General features: G+C 34.5%; 1 protein-coding gene across 1 annotated transcript in view; it reads left to right on the plus strand.

Moving 5' to 3' along the window:
• ASCC3 (activating signal cointegrator 1 complex subunit 3) overlaps window positions 1-23127 on the plus strand; it is a 253462-nt gene that overhangs the window by 98559 nt on the left and 131776 nt on the right. Inside the window, exons 11-12 of the mRNA XM_083857723.1 lie at window positions 6209-6385; window positions 9564-9635. Coding sequence (XP_083713849.1) covers window positions 6209-6385; window positions 9564-9635 — 249 coding nt within the window. The remainder of the gene's footprint in view (window positions 1-6208; window positions 6386-9563; window positions 9636-23127) is intronic.

The following is a 23127-nucleotide window of genomic DNA, read 5'->3' on the forward strand; positions in this document are numbered from 1 at the left end:
GATTCTCTTCAATTTTGCAGTTCTATCCCTTTTATACCTTTAAGAACTGCACATACTTAATTTGCTAACACATCTTCTTTGGAGCTTGCATTCAGGTGCCTGTTCGTTTAATTCTCAAACAAACCTCTTTATAGTTGCTGCAGGATTAACTCATTGCCATAAGAATGTTTCCTGAGAATGGTGTCTCATTTTGCAGCTGTGGCCTGTTACAGAACGAGCTAAATGAAAAGAAATTTAGTTTGAGTGGGACTATCAACCTAGATTTATCTGTATGGCTGACACACACATCAGTTATATTAATTCTGCCAATCACCTGCCTTTCTTGTCACCATTTGTTTTGTACTGCATATCATCAATAAAATTATTGAATAGAGTTGGGCTTAGAAAACAATTAGAGGAATCCCTTTTTAATGGCTTCTTTTAGATTATATGTTCTTCTAAAGTCTGTCAGTTCATAAGCTTGTGATAAATTTAATACATTTAATACTACTCTGGGATGTTATTTTTAGGCAGTATGTTGTGCAGCCATATGTCTAATGAGCCTTATATGAGTCTATCTTGTTATATTTTGCACAACCTTGTAGTTGTGTAAAATTTATTTTTTTAAACTACTTTTTAAAAATTAAACCTAATCTCCATTGTTTAGAAAGTGTTTTTTATCAGACATTTGAATTAATCTTCAGAAGCTTTTCTTACTGTGCATGGAAGGGATGTCAGGAAGTCATTCTGCATCTCATTTTTTATTATTGATAGATGACTGTTTTTCCATTTTAGTGATACAACTGTGGAGTTTCAAATGTAATAATGATTGTCATACATTTTGTGGTCTTTCATATTACAGTAAAGCAGTGAAACTAATTTGTAGAAAGGTTCAGAGGTATTTTTGTTTCTTAGTTTAGGAACAAAACAGTAAACATAGCATGAAAAGGCATTCTGTCAGTCAGGAAGAACTGACACTGTGCCAAGTATAGAAATCTCTTAACAGATATATGCAAAATGTCATTTTTTAAGACAAAGTAATGCATACCTAATATTTAGCTAAGGGAGAATAATATGGCTTCTAATAGTGCTTTCTGCATGGTTACATTTTTTCAGTACCTCTAGATTTTTAAATATATTCTAAATGGAGGACTGAGATCACAGTATTTTCAGGGTTCATTGGATGCAGAGTAAAACTAATAAAATTACTTAACTAGATGGTTGCCTAGTAACAAATGCATTCTGTGCAGAGTGAGTTATAGATAACGTCCTATATAGAATCTTCAAAACTGTGTTAGTAATTGCATTTTTACTATGTACTTTGGGTTTGCAATTTCACTGTTTTTTTCCATTTCTGTTCTTAAAACTAGACAATTGTACCTATGTGGACTTACTGACAAATTAACTGTTTCATTACTAGTAAACAATATAGCAATAAACAAATAAACACTGATGAAACATTCTAACAAACTTCCTGCTTAGCAATTTTGAAACATTTAATTCTTTTTTTTTTTCTTTAATGCTCTGAGCCCTACTCAATTATTTTTCCATTTCTGTTTGTCCTGTACCAGAGTGAGAGACAGAGCCATTCTGTGGATATGATAGTGTTCAACTAATAACTAATGTGAATCCCATATGTAGTACTTTATTTTTACTACCACTCAACAGAGGACCCAGGAATCTAAGTTAAGAATTCATCTTCTTGCACATCTGCACTAAAAACTAAGGAATGCTCATGTCTAATTTTCTGAGTATCTTGTCTTTAGTGTACATCTGAAGGGCATAAAGACCGGCTGTAGAGCATGTGTTGAAGTGATCCTGGGTCATCTGAATATCAGATTAATTTCTAACCAGAAGACAATTCTTCAAAGATTAAAATGTGTAAACTTGTCTGCTTCACTTAATTCTGTGCTCAAGTTGAACAATCAGAGAGATATGCTTTCCAGCTTGATTGTAATTCATTCTGTGAATGTGATATTTTAATACATGGAAATGGGAAGGCTGCCAAGATCACGAAGTTCAGGAAGAACTTTAGAAGTCAGATAAAAGAGTATCTCTATGCACAGTCTGTATGCTCTCAAGTGGCGGCTGTAATGTAACGAGATGATATGCAAATCTTAAAACCTATTAGGAAGAAAATGATCCTGCTGTGATCAATTTATAATCCAGAGAGACACTTCCCATACCTGATCCTTTATCCATTTACAGCATAAACGCAGATGATGCTTATGTGGAAATCAATACTGGATAGCTATATTTTGATTATTTTTTGTGCATATGTGGAATTTCATGGTGTGGTAATCGTGTTCTGTGAGTGTGTCTGGTGGACATGCTGTCAATTCTCCACATGCCATCAAGAATGTTTCTGAATTAGATATACTAATTAGATATGTCAATTAAATATAACAATGGCAATTTTATTTCTCACTTCCAGTGTAACATCCAACCAATAAAACTTAGCAAAGCTTTTAAAGAACCTGATGTGCAAATACTGTCTCAGTTGAGGTTTTCAAGGAAAGCCTCGTAAGTTTCAAACAACACTTATTATTTTACTGGGATAAATTGAACACATATAAAGAATTAAATTCTAGAGGCTATGTTTCAGTAGTAAAGAAAACGCACTTAGCTGCCTACCACCAGCCACCAATATGCAATATAACCAGAAAACTTTGTCATCCTAAATGTGTTATCAATAATTTCTACTGCCATTTCAGGAAAAGGCTGTGGGTTCATGGTTTCTTGTATATGAAGGCATAATCTCTAGCTGGGATTTCTAAGATCAAATAGTAAGTGATCCAGTAGTTGAAAAATACTAATTTTTGAATGTATTTACAAAAGGCATCTGTACACTTTCAAGGCTTACTGTTCTTTTAGAAGCACCTGAGAGTAAAAGATGTTAATGCTTGCTTTTCAAGGGGAAGTCAGAAAAGTAGTTGAAAAATGTATGCAGAGAACTCTGTTATTAAAATGTGTTTGAATTCTAAAAAACATTATGGAAAATCAAGTTTCCATAGTGCTTGGATAGATGAATAATAGATACATAGATGAAACTGAATTATAATCACAGAGAAAATGCAAAAAATAAATTGTATTGTGGTTGTATATTCAGGTAGTCTTGGTTTTATATTTTTTAAATTTACCACAGTTTTAGTCACTGCAATTTTTATATTGTCATGTATAATTAAAAGAATAAAACCCCCTCATTCTCTATCATCATGCATAAAGTAAATACATAGGTGTTTAGTTTACAGTTTGAATTTGATCTGGACATAAAATAATTGGAAGGATTGTTATGATACATTTTTTCTTTTAGTATAAGTGTACCCCTTTTTGCATCGTCATTGTTTTATATATGTACATAAATTGTATATATTTTTGGTGAGCAAATAAAAAAGTAGATGGTAAAAAAAAAAAAAAGGATTTTTTTTTTTGTTTGTTTGCATGGCCTCGAAAGAACTTGAGGAAATTGCTGGAATGATTTAGAGTCTCAATAAGATGATTAGAAGGATAGAGTACCTTCCCCTTGGGGAAAGGCTGAGAGAGCTGGGAGTGTTCAGCCTGGAGAAATGAAGGCACCTGGGTCATCTACTGCCTTTTAGTACTTGAAGGCCACTTACAAGAAAATTGAAGAAGGACTTTTTAGAAGGGCATGTAGTGATAAGACAGGGGTGAATGGCATTAAACTGAGAGTAGGTTTGGATATTCAGAAGGTGATCTTGACTGTGAAGGTGGTGACGCACTGGAATAGGTTTCCCAGTGTTGTGGATGTCCTATCCCTTGAAGTGCTGGGGCTGTGGACAACCTGGTCTAGTTGAAGGGGTTTAAAAAATATGGTCTAAATGTATTAGTAATCCTAATTACTTGCTTGTGTTAACTGTCAGCTTTAGTTATCATCTGGAGTGTTAATTCGGGATTTTCAATAAGTTCCTTAGCTCCAGGGTCAACTGCCAGGTCAGTGACATTAAGTGGTTTCTTTGTTTTACTAAGGTTTTGAAAATGGCAACTCTCAGTAAATTGTAACTGTTCTGTAGGCACTGCTTTTATTTTAAAAGAAATCTTTGAATAAAATCTTACATTTAATTGCTGTAAAAATGCGTATGTCCATGGTTATTAGGCAGTGTTCTTGTTAATTGTTTAAATACTTGAACTGCTTTCTTGCCTTCAGATGGAACTGAGCATACTTTCAAACTAGTGCTTTCAGGCTCTTAGGAGATTTGAAAAAAAAATTGTTATTGAATTTAGCAAAATCAAATAATATTTTCCAGATGGGAGCTCAGTTGCACTTTGAAATTGCTGTACTTATTATCAGGCAATTGTGAACAATCTACAGCAAGTGGTAATTGTGCTTACGGGTTGAAGCTTAAAAATAAGGCATATAAACACTAAGTAAATTAAAATTTTTGCACCACTGATGCCCAGGTGCTGGCTGAGGGGCTGCAGTGTGGCCTTGGTGAGGGATAGCTGTGGCTGAATGAGCTGGACATGGCCACTTACAGCGGGCTCTGACCGTCCAGTGGTGGTGGCACCTCTGGTCAAGCATGTTTAAGAAAGGGTAAAAACACTGTGCAGGAAGTGTTGTCAGGGAGAAAACATGAGAAACAGCCCTGCAGACACTAAGGTCAGTGCAGAAGGATGTGGTACTCCAGCAGACGATGCCAAAACCAGAAAAATCCAGACAAAAGAGGAAACAACCCACCCTGCATACCTTCCCACCTCTCAAAAAAACCTCACACACCTCAAAACTCTGTGGTTGATGATGACTTTAGCCCTTAGGTCATCACATAATCCAGCCTTAAAAAGTTGTGTAAGAAGTGAGAAAGCTTCTTTGTTCTCTTGAACACTGTTTGTTCCTTGTAGATGGAAGACTTCAGAAAATGAAATCTCTCATTTGTCCCAGTTTGCATGTACATATCAGATTTTATTGTACATGGGGCTTTCCTTTGGAAAACTGCTGTTGTGCAAATGCAGAATTGCTCTGCAGATTTTCTGTGTCATTTAGTTGTTTGCAGCCACAGTTTTAGTGTCCAAAATTTGCCAGAGAACGTCTATTACCAGGCAATGTAGTGGTTTACTATGTTTGCTTGTTGTTTGTGGTGTTTAGGGCCATGGTTCCTTTTGAGATTTAGTTTAATGTTTTGGTATGCTGCCTATTCTTCAGGTCTGGGTTATGGTGTGGTGTTATTTTGTCTTCCTTGAGAATGCTCTGCGTTTACTTTTTAATCATCTTTTTTGAAAACTTTTAATTTAATCATTTTAATTGCATTCCTTTCACTTGAATTCAAAACAGCTGAGTAAATCAAAATCTGTATTCTAAGGAAAACTTCATATTTTTTTAATATGATTAAGCCAGGTGGAATTTACCAGCCTTACTCATCTTGAGACATTCACCCATTTGAGACTAGTTGAGAACGTTATATATGGCTTCAGTTACAGTGTCTAAAAAGCCTTTATAATAAAATTACTGTGAACTCTGGTTTTACATAATTATACTAGTTGTGAGCCAGCCTACACAACTCCTAATGTTCCAGAAGGAAATGGGAAAATTCTTATGTACTTTGTTCATTCAGGTCTTCTCTGTGCTTTCATTCATTTTGAAAATTACCTGAAAATGCATATAATATGCAGGCTTTTGTATGGAACAAAATGTTTAGTTGTAAAGCACCATTTATATGCCTTTTGGGAAGGCATATAAACCAAACATTTGAGGAATTAAAGATTTTTAAAAATAAGAAGAAATTATAAGGAAATGCCAGTTACAGAGAACTAGAATACATTGTCTAAGAGACTAGTGGAAGCAAAAAACTAAGGTGGAGGAGCATCACAAATTAGAATCCTTTTTCTTTCCAGAATACTGGTCTGATTTGGACTAAGGAAGAAAAGATACCAGATCATGTGTCACAGTTTTGCCTATAAATTGGACTATCCCTTCTTGACAAAGCCAGTTTTCTGCTATTGTTCCTCCATGTCAGTTAATGACCAGCTAACCTTTTGGAGGGCAAAAGTACAATAAAATAGGAAGGTGAATAAGCAAGATTTGATGGAATTGCAGAATGCACTGGTTTCTTCAATACAGGATAATCACTAATTCACATGTATTGTTCATCTTTTATAGAAAGTATTAACTGTTTCTTTCACATTAATGTTTTATAAGGGATGTTTTAAAACTCTGTGCTTGATTCCTTGGCTTACAACACTTGGAAAACTTACACTTTTTCTAATTTTTTAATAGGTTGAATCTACACAGAGCATGATTAGGATTTTGGGCCTTTCAGCTACATTACCCAATTATCTTGATGTTGCTACATTTCTACACGTCAATCCCTACATTGGATTATTCTACTTTGATGGCCGTTTCCGACCTGTACCTCTGGGACAAACCTTTATAGGAATCAAGACAACCAATAAGGTGAGGAATCACGAATGCCAAAGAACGGGTTGCTGTTTGTTGTTTATTTTTATCATGCTTCGTATATATATGGGTATGGGATACTTGTTTATTATACTACAGGTGTTTTTTGAAGCATATTTTCTTTGGTATAAAGATGTACATAATTGAAAGGTGCTTTAAGTATCTTCTTTCTTCAATTTACCATACTTGTAAGCAGGCCTTGTTGCAGCTGGATACAAAGTTATTTCGCTTTGCATTGCCTCTTCACTACTAAATTTTTCTTGGTGAAGACGAAATCACCACCTTCAGCTGCAGAGTCACGTTAGCAGCTGATTATTCTGCCTCTTTCATTTCAGGTTTCCATATGCATCTTGTGCATCTTGTTTGGCTGTAAGGATGCCTGAGGAATGCTCTAAGAAAAATACTAATGTTTTTTTAATATGGAGATAGAGATATAGAGATACATATGTAGATATATATATATACATAAACAGAGCATGCATTAATACTAAAGTTACTGATGAAAACCTTAGAAAGCTAAGCCATTAATTATCATATGTACATATTTGACAGAAACTGTGTTTAAAGTAATCCCTTAATAAGCTTTTTTACTCTTTGTGCTGTTCCTCATTTTGGGGAGCATTAAGACAATGGTCAGGTATAATATTCTTTTTAAAAATCATTAGTGCAGTGACAATTGACATGTAAATTGTAGTTTTTTAAATACGAGACTTTATACACTTTACATAGATTTCCCATGCTTCTCATTAGCTTATAATTAAGGTTTATGTAGTTTAACTTCTCAAAAAATAATGTTCATCTATGACTTAATAAAAATCAAGACATTTTCAATTGAAAGTTATTTTTGTAGCTTAACCAGTCATAGCATATTGTTTAGTTTTTGTAAAAAAAAAAAAGGTTTTGCCTTTCTTACTAGGTTATTTAAGTAGTCATTCCGTCTGCAGTACAGGAGAGGAACTTATTTTACAAGTGTAGGGAGATGTTTCAAATCTATATGCATAAGAATATTTTACCATATGGTGCTTAGCATGATTTGCATATTTTAGTCTTCATTAATTGCTTTTACTACCTTCACTCTTACTTCCTGTTACTTTCAACTCATCTTTCACTGGTATTTCATTCTAATATTTAATTTACTTTCACTATATAGTAAGAAAAGAGAAGATACATCTTTTCTTCATGCTCACTTTAAAATGCACTTAGGTTTCAAAAAAATCAAAGATATAAGTAAATCTTGTAAAATTTGAAATTATTAAAACAACAGTAATTTTTTGAAGAAGCATAAGGAGATGAGGAAATATTAGGAGATAATAGTTATTCTGAAAGGTGAATACCTGACAGACTGTTTTGGTAATACCACAGCCAGGAGTTCTTTTGTTTTTCAGAAGATTTTCATTACAATTTCACAGAGCAAAATATATTTTACAGTCAAGATAATACACTTTACAGCAAGCAAAATGTATAAGTGTTAAGCGTCTTTGAAAAAAGATTTTATTCGGGCTAATACTAAAACTGCCTAATTATTGCCAATATCAATATCCTTGTGGTGTTCATGAGAGGAGGAAGGCAATGTAAGAAAGCACAGGCTCAAAAGCTGCTGTTGCAAACCATCAGCAAGTGCAGTCAGTGCTATGTCTATATGCACACTAATGAGTTGCAAGGAGATAGAAGGCTCTTAGTTACCTTTGGTAGATACTTTGCCACAGTTTGCTGAAATCTTGCATCCAAAAATACTCACCCGAAATTTGGAGCTGGTTAGCAATTTACAGAGTCACATGCAAACTGTAGGCAAACTTTCAAAGGCAAGGGCAGCATGATGTATTTATTATGCCTAGAGGTTATCCAGAAAAGCTCTTAAAACTCTGTATGTTGAAATTCTTGGAGCATATGGCACCAAGACTAAGGTTTGGCTTCTTCAGTCAAGGTCTGTTAATGTAAGATATTTTTCTTTTAAAGCAGTTTCTTTTCTTTATGCAAGTTTATGTTTTACTCTTTAGGAATAATGCAAAGAATATGTAAAGTTAGTTTTGTAGTATGTGTACATATATATATGTCCATGTGCCTATGTACTGCTCTTGTAAGTTTCTCCTTAATGATTTCTCTTTAATAATAATTGTTATTGGAAGAAATATATTTGATAAAATACTAACTGCTTATTTCAAGAATGATTAGTCCGGGTGCTTGTCTCTAGCACACATGCCCATATTTTCTCATCATTTTATTACTATATTTGTACAGTTTCAAATACAAATTTTCTCTTTCCTCTGAAGCTGTTTTAAAGTTGTGTTTTTCAACTTTCATCTATTCTAATTAACTCCAAGTACTAAATTTCCATTCTGAAATTTGCACATGCTTTCCTTTTGTAGAACATTCCTTTGTGCTAAAACAATTTGGTTATAAGACACAAATGCACAAATGAAGAATGGAATGATTGCTATGATACTGGACTTTATTTATTTATTTTGATTTGTCACAACCTTAATACTGAGATGCATTCAGGCAGATACATGCTATTTATATTTTAATGCATTAAGGAAATAGAAAAAAAATCCTTAAATTGGGTTGAATAATACTCTTTATTTTGACTGGAATCTTTCTTAAACATTTTATTTATCTATAAGTGGAAACTCTCTACATGGTGCTCTCAATGTTCTCTGTGCATGACCCGACTATGAAGAAATCTCTGTTCTCTATGGCAAAAAAAACTATCAGTAATTTCCTGGAGATAAAAAATATATATATGTATGCAATGTAAAAACTATTTTTGTATACCAAATAGAAAGGCCTAATTCTAGATAAGATATATTAAATTGATATTTCTTCAATATCTTGTAAATGTAAGATATGAATAATATTAAGGAATATTTCTTTAATATGAAACAGATAAATTAAAGAACTGGGTCACTTCTCTTTGGTCATTAAAAAACACCAGCAAAGTGGCATAATAAATTTTCTATTATAACTACCCTTACTCACATTTTATCTATGTATTTTCATGTTTTATTTCTGAATTTAAAAGCAAAATGCTATTGTTGGAATGGGCATTGATATACTGTAAATTTAATTGCATAATTAAATTTATCTTTCATGGGTCATTCTAAATTTCTTGATACATAGTGGATAATCTGTAAAAATGGAGATTATTTTAATATGAACTGTAATGTTTGTTTTTCAGGTGCAGCAGCTGAATCATATGGATGAAGTATGTTATGAAAGTGTGCTGAAGCAAATAATGGCTGGACACCAGGTATTTTTTTTTTTTAGTTTAGTTTCCATTCAGAACATGCATAAAGAAATTAAGTCATCACAGTGATGTATTAGGAATTATTCTATGATATGTCGCTTCAGAGGCAGCCTCTAAACTTACAAACACTTCATAGAAACAGCATGCAAGGAAATGTAAACTGACTAAACAGCTTCTAACAGAGGTCAAAATTCCCAGGACTATATATATCCATAAAGTAACTAACGTGTATTTATGTCACTTTTTTAAAATTACAAGGCAAAGAAGGTCAGTACTTTAGAGACCTTACAACAGCTACACGAAAAAGCAAAAATGAAGGACCTTATTATGATTCTTAGCCTTTCCTATATCTTTCAAATTCTAGTCTTTTGTGTTAGAGATGAGGGATAAGAATTATGCAGCAATCAAGACATGGTGTGTAAGGGCTCAGCATAAGTCATTTGAAATATCCTGGGGCTTGTGTTTTGTTTTCTTTTTAAGGGAAGTAATCCTTTATTTTGCTTTACAATAGAGACTTTTGCAGTCAATTTTCAAGTCTGACGTTCCCCTCAACTAAGAACATGGGCCTAACTCATTTGCCTGAATAGTTTCTCATTCTGTTATGATTGTGGTCCTGAATTACTCTCACACAATGTCTCATTTTTGTTAGAACTTTGCACGTAAAGCAGGTATGGCACCTCTTCAAGAACAAATGCTAGTGCTCTATGATGCTTGAAGAGGCTTTTCAGTAAATACCATATATATAAAGGAGGGAAACTCTGTCCTGTACAGTCCACACTAAGAATTGCACAATTTTTCCTTTCCATGAAAAAATTCATTGCATTTTTTGAAAGATGAACAGTTGCATTATGACTTGGGAACAGAAAAAACATTTCAGCAACAGCCTCCTAGTCCTCCTGCCCCCACTGCCTTGCTTTATTCTTGCTCCATTCTTCCACTTATCTTCTCTTGTTGATACCAGTTATTGTTGTTACATTCAGAAAACTTTCATGCAGATTATGTATGGAAATACTGTTATTTTCCTGAGCGAAGACTGTTAATGAAATTTTTTAGCAGTGCCAAGGGAACTTTTGTTTGTTTTCTCCTCATTGTCAATTATGCGCAAACATTACCACATTCGTAACGCTGAAGTACATTTAGTTTCTTATCTTTCATTTCTTTTCTGATTTTGTTTATTTTCACTTGCTGAAGTGCAAGTGGCAGAGTCTTTAAATCACTAGTATCTAAGTAATGTATCTTGGATTCCCAGCAGGGAATCTATATGATGTTTTGGCATATTTACTGTACCTTTCTTCCTCTCTTTTCTTCACACTGAGGGAAAAAGCAAACATATATGATATTATTTGAAAAGATTCAAGTACAGTAAGTTGTTCAGGTCTAGTAGGAGATGTTTTTGTAGCTTTTCTTGAGAATATTTTTAGTTCCTGTGCTAGCAGCTGAATGCATGAGTGTTTTGTTTTAAGGCATGAGCTACAGTTTTAAGAGGTGAAGAGAAGAACTGTAGTCTACTTAATGTTACTGTTTCAGTAAAGGGCACTGCTGCTGATCTCAGTTGCTGAAAATTGTATTTCAAGCCAACAGCCATAGAAGTGTAATTTTGGACACAGAAGTGTGGTTTCCCTTGCTATATAAATGTTGGTTTGATTTCAGAATGCTTTGGTTAATTTGATTCTTATGATTGTAAATTTTCTTTGTTTGAAAGTGTTCATTCTGCTATGTTGCAGAACTCTCATTTAGAACATCTAAATAGCAACCAGTTACATTGAACTTTTCTTCAGACTATTTAATTCATGTTGGTCTTGATATTTATTAAACAAAGTATCATGACCTGAAATGAATTATATTCAAGTACCAGTATACAGGCTTTGACAATGAAAAATCAAGCACATCAGCTCATTGTCTAATTATAATATGTAGTACTGTGCCACATGAAAAATAGGAGTTTTCCTTTTAATAAGTGTGCTAAGATAAATGATCTGTCTAATCATTAGACCAACTGCAGATGTTTAAAAAGTGGCAAAAAAAGAGGTCATGTAGATATATCTACATTGAAATGCCTGCCCCATAGTGGAAGATGAATATTATGAGCAAATATGATTAATATTACACTAGAAAGGTTTTCTTCAGTGTCTTTTCACAATTTAAGAATGCCCCTTGATTTTCTAAGTTTCCAGAAACCCATTACTTTGTGTCCACGTTCACCATAGGCTGTTATCATCATGCTCTGTTACCTTTCTTAGCTTGTGTTATCCAAAAAACTTGTATTTATTAAAATTATATATGTGCAAACTTTATATGCTTTTTAACAAAGCCGCAGTTGCTTCCAAATACATTTCTTAAAAAGATGTATTCATCTCTTTCCTCCAAATACTTAAGAAAAAATTTCCATAGCTGTTGTGTATCTGTATGACATTCAGGACATGGTTGAGATTTTATATCTATTCAGACAATAATGTGTGACAGACACAGAACTCATTAGCAATGCTCTAGAGAGCCTAAAACCTCTGTTCTGTTTTATACTGAAATGCAAGAAAGAAATACCAGAACCAGAGAAAAATATTTTCCCTCACTGAAGTTGCTTGAGTTAGTGTAGATCTTCCTGTGGCCATCAAGCTTTCACAATGTTTTCTCTTTCAAGATTCTTGACCAGAGTCTTTGGAATGTCTTAATGAATTAAATTCAGCATTGTTTATCTACTGTTCTGTTAACTCATTCTCAAAGAATTCTGCCGTAGCAGAACTAAATATTTTTCTCTTATGGAATTCAAGCTGATGTGTCACTGTCATATTGTAGGTTGCAGGGTGAGGTTTGGCTACAGTTACACGTCCATGTGTTTTTATTAGATGTATGTGTATTTTCATTTTTTGAAGGCTAAGGTTGGTAGGAGTAGTTGCATTCTATAGGCATGTGTTTTGACAGATGGAGAGAAGCCTTTTAGGTTGATTTTTCAACATTCATCCTCTGCAAGACTTCAAGCTCTTCCTGGCTATTGGGAAATCAAGAATTGGTGATTCAGTCTTTAATTTTGATCCATCTGCTCAAACTAATGAGATATCTCATTTGTAGGCTTCACTTTGAATTACCAAATGCTATTGAAAAAATAACATTTGTCTTATAGCACAATTCTCCTCTTGTTTAACTTGAGGAAGTTTGATAGATGGCTTGCCCTACTGACTTTTTTGGGGTTTTTGTTATAGAAGCTTCCTGTTGTGACTAAAGAAGATCAGAAAATGTCCCAAAGGTTTCCAAGTACTTTTTAAATCAGTGTGCTCATTTGGAAGGATTGCTAACAATGTAGAAATCTATTGGAAGTTTTCTCTGGCAGATACTCCCTCCTAAGACAGCTTTAAGTGAGACCCTCTAGTGTTGCTTTTCCAGGACTGTCCTTCCATGCTTGATATAGTTGGTGAATATTTGTTTTCATGTCATACTTTGAATTTGCTATGTTGTGATACAATCTAAAAAAATGTTAGATCTTCCTGGACTAATTTGCACTTTCAGAGTTTTATTTCTACCTCTTAATAAACCAAAGATTCTTTAAATGAAGAAAGAAAAAAATTGTGCGCAGTTTGTCAGAAAATATGATTCCATGCTCAGTTGCAGGTGGAATATTTTTCTGGCATTTCTCTTCCGAGGGTACTCTTCACTTAAGACTAGGTGAAGGCTAAGTGGCTGAAAATTATCATTCCCTCAGTCTTATTGCAGCTGTCTTTTTTCAGACAGTTGCCAGTAGTGGGCCACATCAACCAAAAGGATTATTTCAGATACAAAGCTAAAAAAAAAATTCACATTTTACAGCCCTGTGAGAAGGGCATCTAATGGCAACAAGTTCTGGAGTGCAAGTAGCACCTTTCTGAGAAAGCCTGTGGAGAACCTCATGAGATCAGCAAAGACAGTGACTGAAGACTGCACATGTCAGCATCATTTATATAATAAACCAAAATGTTATATTACTGGCCAGGCGTGTGTCAACAGAGGCGGGTGGCCAGAACAACCACCAGCCCAGGCTGAAATGAAAAGAGTTGATTTTTTTCATTACCTTGTTAACTGGAGGACCCTGAAGCAGCACCTGGGTAGCAGAGACACAGGAGGGGCAGCCCAGGCCCTGCCAGGCTCAGCCCGTCCTGATGGGCAGTGGGGCTGCTGTTGGCACCCATTTACCAGGGGCCCACACACTGTACCACCGTGCTGTGGTCTCCCTGTGCTTTTTATCATTCCTGAGCTTGGATCTCTCTCAGGACAGCGATCCCAGGCTTGTCCATGAAAGTGCCTCCAAGTCTCTGTGTACACCTATGTTATCTCAACACAGATATTCTACTTCTCCAATCAGAGAAGCATAAACAGCAGTTGACATAATATATGGGATTTCCCATACTGTTAATCCCCAGGCCTAGGCAATCCCAGCTGCAAGATCACTTAAGCAAATCTACCATCCCCTAAACCTTTCTTCTTTTAATCTTTTCCTTCCAATAACCAGTTTAGGTCAATACATATCATGCTGCATTTATCTTAACAATTTATGACATTAACATGACACCCTTGTCATGTTATGATTTGAGAAATACCAGTATTCTTAGGAGCTTTGAGAAATAACATAGTATATTTAAGGTTTTAGTTATTCCTCTGAAACATATTGTGTGTAAATTTTGATTTCATGTTCAATTCCTTTATCTAATATATTGAATTGCTACTCTCTTTGTCAAGGTTCAGTTGTTTAAGTTAGTACCCTAAGGAGTTAACTATTTTTCACTCTGACTCCGAAATTCACACCCATTAAGTCTCCTGGTGTTACTGACCTTTTGCTGGTTTATCTCTTTAGCTTGGTTACCAGGAGATGGTCTCACATTTCTTCATTGTCCCCATCACCTCTTGAATATTTTTGCTGTTATGAGTTTGTCAGAACCTTGCTCTTTGCTATCTTTTTTTTTTTTTTTTTGGCTGAAATTCACTCAAGCAAAAAATCCCATCAATTTCTTGTATTATCTGTTAGAAGTGTTGTTGCTGAAGTCCTTGAAAGGAGGTTCTTCCTCAAACTGCAGTCATAAAACTCTTCTTTTGCCACTCTCCCCAGACTACACACCTCTTTTGTTTCTCCTTTTGTTTCTCCTCTTTTGTTTTTGTTTTCTTGTTAATTTTTTCTTATAAGTGATTCTCTTTGATATTACTTACACCTTCAAAAGAAGTCCTGTTTTCTTTGCCCTTGGTGTTCTTTCAGCAAGTCTCTTACATTTCCTCTCTGCATCATATTTTCCATATGCTTTTTGCTAACTTTCAAGACTCTGTTACTGGTCTTCAGTCACAGGTATCTTCAGTCCTGGTTCCATATCCAATGCACTTTGCTCCTTTTCCATTTATGACAGTTTTTAACTTGGAGTGCCTTTGGCATTCTCTTATCTTCTAAAACCTCTTTCCCTTTTTAAGACAATAATTCCTGTTTCCCCTTTGCTTTTGAGAGTTTTCTGTATAAGTCTGGCATGCCAGTATCTTTTCTTTCACAAGATCTGGTACTCAGGGAAACTCTGGGAGTTGGAGTTGATAATCCATGAGTGTCCTTTCTGGCTCAGCTTTTTCTGTGATTCCTTGAAAGTTCATTTTCCCACTGAGCTTGGTGTTTTCAGTTCCTAGCAAAAACTGGCTGTCCTGTGGAAGTTCTGACACCTTTCTGTAGTTCTCATTGCCCTTGCTGTTTATGGTTCAAGATGTCAGTCCATAAATGCTGAGGAGACATCATGGCTTTAGAAGAAGTGGTTTCACTATGCAAGGAACAGCTTTTCCAGTGTTTTCAAAGTTGCCAAGTTGTCTGTTGCAAAGAACTGGATTGGATTTTTGAAATACTATATGGTATTGAAAGCTTTAACACAACATCACAAAGGGAATGCAGTAGAAGTTATTGTACAAAATTAGCAACAACTCCCCTAACTAAAGCTAATAACTGCAAACCAGTAGAGATACAGCAACCCTTTTTTTTTTTTTTGAATTAACATGTTAGAAATCTTACTACTGGGATGAAAAATGTGGATGAAAAGTAACAATGAACAGCTTTATATAAACCATCTGTTCTTGTTGATGCACTGCAAGTGCTGATTTCAAACTGTCCATTTAGTGCTTATTTCAGTTCAGTTTTTTTAACCTTTTGAAGTGCTTTTTCAAGTACATTGTTAGTTTCTGAGCTTTACCTCTTCTCATTTGAGCTAGTTTTTTAGGCTTGGCTGGATTGTGTTCTCTTCTGCTTTTGCAGTATTTTCTCAACTGCATCTGATTTACCTGTCACAAACTTTTACCTTCTATCTTTTAAAATTCAATTAATTTGCAGAATAGAGCCATGTATAGTTGTAACATTTTTAATTAGTCTATGCATTGGGTGGTTACTGTGCAGTTTTCTGAAGATCAAGATTGCTTTAATAATTAGAATTTATGTTCTTAATTAAAATCTTGTCTTACACTACTGGTCCACATTTAGTTCATTAGAAATAATTTTGAGGTGCAATAATACATTTTTAAATCTTTTTTTGAATAATTTCTAGGTGTCACCTTCCACGGATTTTTAATACTTTACTTTTTCAAATCACGTTTTTTTTTGTCTCAGATCAGAAACAAACTGTACTTAAACTTATATAGTCAGAACTGATTCCGTGATGCATATTGCAAAGCATTCACTTTGTCTGTAATTGTTCTCTGTGTACAATAATTGACTTGAACTTTGCAGCACTAAGAAGCGTCATCTTGTTTTTCTGAGCTATCTTAAACTAAAAAAGAAACAGAGCAGTTAATTTAAATCTATTACATTAAATCGTCAGCAGTGAATTTGACAGGTATTAATTTCATCTGTAAAAATGATGGATTAAATTTCTTTATTATCAGTTTTCCAGCTGTTATTTGGCTGCAGAAGCCGTGTGAAGATAAAAGTTTAATAAGCTTAGTTACTGGAGCTGTTGACAATGCTTTTATAGCCATGTCTTGAGATAAGATTTAATAAAACAGTATTTTCTTTAGAGGTCTCTCTGAGACATAGTACCTTGAGAATTAAGCTTGTCCAAGTATTTTTTTTCCTGGGTGAAATAGTGTTTATAGCATGCTTTGGACAAATACATCTGAGAAGTTACAGAATTTATTAGCATGTATTCTTCATCTGGATTGGGGTGATTTTTCCAGATTTTCATTTTAGACTTTAAAGAGTTTATTTCAGCCTGAGTTTTTGTACCTCTGTATTTGTACAGATTGTTTCTCTTTCATCTTCTGGTGTAGCTTATTTGCATATATATGTGTATATATTGCTTCTACATTTATATGTGCATGCATGTATGAATAAAAATGCACAAATAAGGTAAAGTGACCTGGCAGGATAACTGAATTATGACTGATGATTTTAAACGTTATTTCTCTGTCAGCTGATTAAATGAAGAATTGAGAATCGTTTTCTTTTGCAGTTTTTGTACAATCAGGGCCCATTTCTATGCGTAGTTTCGTTAACAAAATCACAGAGTAATTCAGTGATGGTGCACTGTTTTTATGTTCTGCCTCTTCTTCATTTATTTATGCTCTTCATTTCTGTAATAACTGCCTTTTCAACTCTAAGGATATTATAGTTAATATAATCTTATGCCTTATAAATGAAATTTTGTTTCTTACTTTAATTGAAAATAGTATATTGATGTGCTGTGCACTTCAAAAAGTGTTTTGTTCCAGATGTTTCATATTATTGTCAAATGACTTTTATGTACTATTTTCCTCTATATTTTCTGGTCAAATTCATTTGATTTTTGACATATACCTTGTCAGCTGCCTTTATGAACAGCTGAGGAAATTTCTGGAAATGGATGCCATACCAAGTTATGTGTGTAAAACCCCATAATTCTTCAATTAGGGAGCCTTCTAAATATTTGTGTGCAATGTTTCTATGCACTATGCTAATTTTTTCCTGTATGCTTGCATTTATATAGTAGTTTGTCTGTATATGTGTACTCAGGTGTTTGCAATGAACTTATGTAGACCAGAAACACCAATTTAATATCTTCTAAATGATTATGAGTACATGAGATGTTCAGTTTATGTCTGCAGGCTTGCACAGCTACACAGTGTTGACAGTATTGGTAATTACAGCTGTTTAATGGTAGCAAGTGCTACTATTTAGAATTAGTCTTCTTCTGATATTATGAATTTGCATTGAATCATTAAAACAAAAAAAAAGAATCAAATGTAATTCCAGATGAACAACTTCTCCTGCCTAAAATTTTGTTTAAATGAGGTAATAGGTAGATAGTTACATCCTAAGCCAGGTGGCCTCTTGTGGATGACCTAAGTGTTAAGTTGCAGATTTACTGCTTGCAAGTGTGACAAAGGCAGCTTGACAAGTCTTGCGGCCATATGTGATGAGTTTTAGAAGCTCTGCATTAAAATCTGTTTTTCAGATAAGACACTGCAGACCACTAGCAGTCCAGAAGATTGTGGGAAGTTAAGTCTATGAATTTCTGTCAGCTCCACGTTATTTTTCAGGAAGAATTCAATGACCAGGTTAAATGGTACTCCAAAAGATACGTTAAGCATTGTCAGTGGTTCAAAGCTTTTGAAAATTCTTGCCCTGTAGCTCTGAAAGAAATAGATCTGTGTGTTTAATTTATCATGATACTATCAACTATATAAATAAACTACCTGATTTTTGTCAAAAACATCTGTGAATTATTACTGAGGCCGCTACTGTCCACCAAAACCTTATGCCTGTCACAGACTTTTAACAAGTGTCACCTGAGACAATGGTAGTGTCACTGGTGAGTTTCAATTAGAAATACACAGAGAGATAGGTTGCTGTAGAAAATAAGGTATTTTGAAGAATCCATGAGGATGGAAAATAATTTTTCACTAAGATGCATCACAAAATTCCTTCTGACTTCTAATCACTTTCCAGACTTTGAAGTTACTCATTTATGTAATTCTGTTATGTTGAGTTTTCTTTGTGGCTTCCGAAAAGGTGATTCCTGAATATATTACATTTGGATAATTGCATGCCTTTTAATCATGAGGTATTTATGATGTTCTTATTTAGGCTAGGATATTTTGAGAAGGACTAGGTATGTAGCCAGGCCTGTGGATTTAGGAGGGAGATTGTTTGTTCTAGCACAGTTTACTACCATTAACAATTAATGCATCATTTAAGTTCTTCATTGCTTATTAAGTTTCATATTAAAAACACTGCTTGTTCTTGAAAGCAGTTCTTTATTTTTCTGATGAGATAGAAAACTTGTTGATTAGGAGCAAAAATCCAGATAAAGGTCTTTAAATCAGTACTGATAAAAAATAAATTAGAAACCATGAGTGTTCTTTTAATTGTTTAGTAGGTTTATGTTACTGAAACCAGAAGATAGAAAGGGTGGCATGGCAACTTTCTTGATCTTTTTTTCCTTAAGTAAAAGTAACAGGAAAAGATATAAAGATTTTTCCAGTATCTTCTGTGTGCTTTTCCTTTATTAAAACTGAATAGAATCTGCTTATCACTACTGACTCCTGGGTCATTTTTGCGTATTATGAATGTTATATATGCGAGTATAAATAGATTTGAAAACATAGGAAGAGACATGGTGAATATGACAACTCTTATTCTACAGTGATATTTGTTGAAAATATAATTTATTATACCATAGAAACATATTTTATTATACAAAGTCAAAATAGTTAGTGTCAAAACAGGACAAAGGGAAATGCTTGAAACAAATTATTGCGTGATCTTGTTTTTCTAAAAAAAGATACAGTGAAAAGCTGCTTATAATTTTGAATAATAATTGTCATTCAAGTCCATTGGCATCTGCAAAAATGCAATTGTTAACTGCCTAATGACATAAATTTGCATAGTAATAGGTTAGCTATTCTTGCTTAATTTTCTATACAAGAATAGTTATTGCTATTTCTATTTCTATCTTGTCAATTAAAATTCAGAATAATTTCTACTACCTGTAGAAGTCAGTAAAGTATTGTTTGTTTGTCTTATTTTTAATGTGCCCTCTGCTTTAATTTTCACTCTATTCATTTTTTCTCTGCAATTTGTAATATATTTGGTTAATGCTACAAATGGAAGATAGCACAGATCCTATTATAGTGTCCTGAAACAGGTTTCCTTTAGTGGAAAATGTGTATCTGTTGTATAAAGGCAGAATCATGAAGTTTCATGTGGGCAAGTACTTTTCACTTGAAGTATCCTCCCATAAGTGCAGCTGCATGAGCACTGGCAGTTCTTCAGTGTAAAGGTTTGATGTCATGAGAGTCTCCTATTTTAATGCTAGAGGTTCAGTGTCACCTAAGGTCCATAACTGTTTTATTCATAGCCTTGAATGGAAATGACACCAAACCCCTATATCTTTCCATTTTACATAGTGGCAGAGGACACAATGTCACATTTTGCATGGGCATAGCTGAGTGCCTCTCTGAAATCTGCATCCCTAATTGCTGAGCTAAGATGGTATTGAGATCAGCGATGCGATGCCTCACATGACTGAGTGCTGCAAATGGGTGGAAACAGAATCTTGAATAAGGTCAACATTAGGGCAGCAAGAAATTTGCTTGTGTGAGAGAACACAGCAGGGATACCTGGAGCTCTACCTAGGGATGGATGATGAGCCAGCTGAGAGTTTAGGAGGGAGATAGCCAGTAGATAGACAAAAGCAATATTGTTGTGGGATTTTGCTAGAGACACTGATCAGGAATAAAGTAAATGAGGCCTTCTTCAGACTACTAGAAGAAGCCTCATGTTTGTAGTCCCTGGTCTTCCAAAGGAGGCTTTACCACCACGATATCTGCTGGAGACAACACAGCAGAGCAAAAGCAATCCAGTAAGTTTCTGGAGTGCATTGATCACAATTTCCCAGCAATTTTCCAGATGATTGAGGAGCTGATGAAGGTTGATGCTGTGCTGTACCTTGTACTTACAAAAAGTGAAAGACAGGTTGGGGATCTGAATGCTAGGAAATGCTTTAGCTGCAGTGACCATGAGATGATGGCGTTCGAGGTTCTAATGGAGGGAACAAGGGAAAAAGCTGCAGGAGAACACTGTCCTGACCTGCAGGAGAACACTTTGTCCTTTTCAGAAATCTTGGAAGAATCCTATGAAAGGTAGTCTGGAAGACCTAGGGGGTTTTCAGGAATCAGATCTTCTAAGCTCAAGAGCAATCTATCCTGATGTGCAGGAAATCAAGCAAAATGGGCCAAGGCAAGTGTGGATGAGAAGGAGACTCTTGGCAAACATGATAAGGAAGCACACAGGAGAGTAAACCAGGGACAGAAGACCCAGGAGTAATATAAGGTCACTGTCCAAGCATGCAGAAGTAAGATTAGGAAAGCCAAACTCTGTTTGAAGGTGAATCTGGCAAGGTGTGTAAAGGGCAGTAAGAAGGGCTTCCACAAATACAGCAGCAGCAGGAAGGCAGCTAAGGAAAATGATGGCTCTTTACTGAATGCGGCAACAAACCTTGTGACATAAAACATCTGTAACACTGAGCTATTCAATGTCTTCTTTGCTTTGGTCTTGCTAGTAAGATTTACCTAGGAATCCCAGAGTCCCTGAGGCAAATGGGAAAGATCATAACAAAGGCTTATCTTTAGTCCTACCTTTACTGCGAGAGAAATGAAAATTAAGAATAAGAAATATGATAGTATTTCAAAATTTGTGTAATAAGCCTTTTTTTATGGATAGATTTAGAACGAACAAGGCAAAATGAAGGAAGGGCCAATAGGAAGAAAAATAAAGAATTTCCAATATAAGGTCTCTACCAGAACCCTTTACACAGTTTCATGAGTGGCATGAAGATAACTTGGGGGATGTTTAGGTGGAATATTAGAAAAAGATTTTTCACCCAGAGCGTGGTTGGGCACTGGCACAGGCTCCCCAGGGAAGCAGCCACAGCACCAAGCCTGACAGTTGTAGTTCTCTTCCAACTAAAAAGATTCTGTGACTCATAAGCAATAAAAAAATTAGATGGGACTGTACAATAAAACATTAATTAGGGTAGTCACATTTTAAGTAAAAATACATTTCCACAATGAAAGAAATACAGAAATTGAAATCATAGGGCACATGTCTTTAATAAGTAGTATTATTGCAGATAAATAAATTAGCAAGTGCACATTGCAATAGTAAAAATATCTGCACAATGGACTTATTACCCCTTAAAACCCAGTATATCGAAATAGAAAGTTAGTTAGATAAATAGTGATGTTAAATTGATTTTTTAAATGAAATTATATAGAGTGTTTTGAAAAATCCCAGGTTTGTTTAAACAGGGATGATCAGAAGTAATTCATTTGAGTGAATAAATCAAAATTTAGAGAGTGATTAATAGTAATCTGTCAAGAGTTCAAAATATATTACCTTAGTGTTTTGATTAGCTGATGAAACATTATATATTTCTTTGTTATTAGTTAATAGTTTCTGTTAAAATATTGTATGGTATTGTGCAGCTTTGTTCTTCAGCACAGTTTCCTAAATATTACTCTTGAATGTACAGATGTTTTAATGGTGAGTGTTGCTGAAATTTTTGGGGGCATTTTTGACTTCTCAACTTTGAATGAAAATTCGTGTATTCCAATCCACATTATATAATGTTGTGAGATGAGTAAATGCTATCTGCTTTTAAATTGTGAAGAATTTTTTGTAGAAAAGGAGGGATATAAATAATGTCTCATTAGCACTAGTTTGTAGGCAGCTTAGTAATCTTTCGGTTTTCTGTAGTAAAAGATCTTAGTACACATACAAATTATATCAATATTTCTTTTAAATACAAGATGTACTAACATTAATTAAAATAATTAGAAAATAAATTCTAATTCTCTTGTTGCCTTAGTAAGTGACAGCTTGTTCAGCTTTTTCCATTCCCATGGTATTGTTTAATATGCGGAAAGACTTTAATATGCAAAATACAAAAATCTGCTAAAGTAAAAATGAGATTTCTATGTTAAACCTTTTAAGCTTTAGTATAGGTCAACTTATGAAATTTCTTATTTTATTGCTATTCTTTTAGTTACTAGCCCTGGATAGTTCTTCACGAGTTACCAGATTTGGTAAGAGGAATGGGAAATCACATTTATACACTGCTATGCTGTAAGTTAGATCTGGTAATCTAAGATATCCTGATTTAGCATAATTTTTGATCAAGAGCCATTAGTGAGCTGTGTGTGTTGTTTTCATGTATATTTTGGATATAATATACTTTTCATTCTGTAAATGTTTGGCACTGCAATTTTGAACTGTATCTTGGCAGTTAGGGAGAAGTCACAGCACGAGAGAAAAAAACAGTTTTATTCCTCTTTAGAATTAGGCTACATGTTAGTGAGTTTTACTTAGTCTGTGAGGTGGTTCCATTTAATGATGTAGAGGGAGATGTTTTCAACATAAATAGGTGCCATTAGCAGTCCTTGGGGAAAAGTGTTGAATCCTTATTAGGAATTGAGTTTTGTAAAATACTTGGAGCAGTTTTCATGCTAATCTTAATGGAGAAAATGCTTGGACAGATTA

This window comes from Zosterops lateralis (assembly GCF_965231275.1).
Source record: "Zosterops lateralis genome assembly, chromosome: 3".
NCBI lineage: Eukaryota > Metazoa > Chordata > Aves > Passeriformes > Zosteropidae > Zosterops > Zosterops lateralis.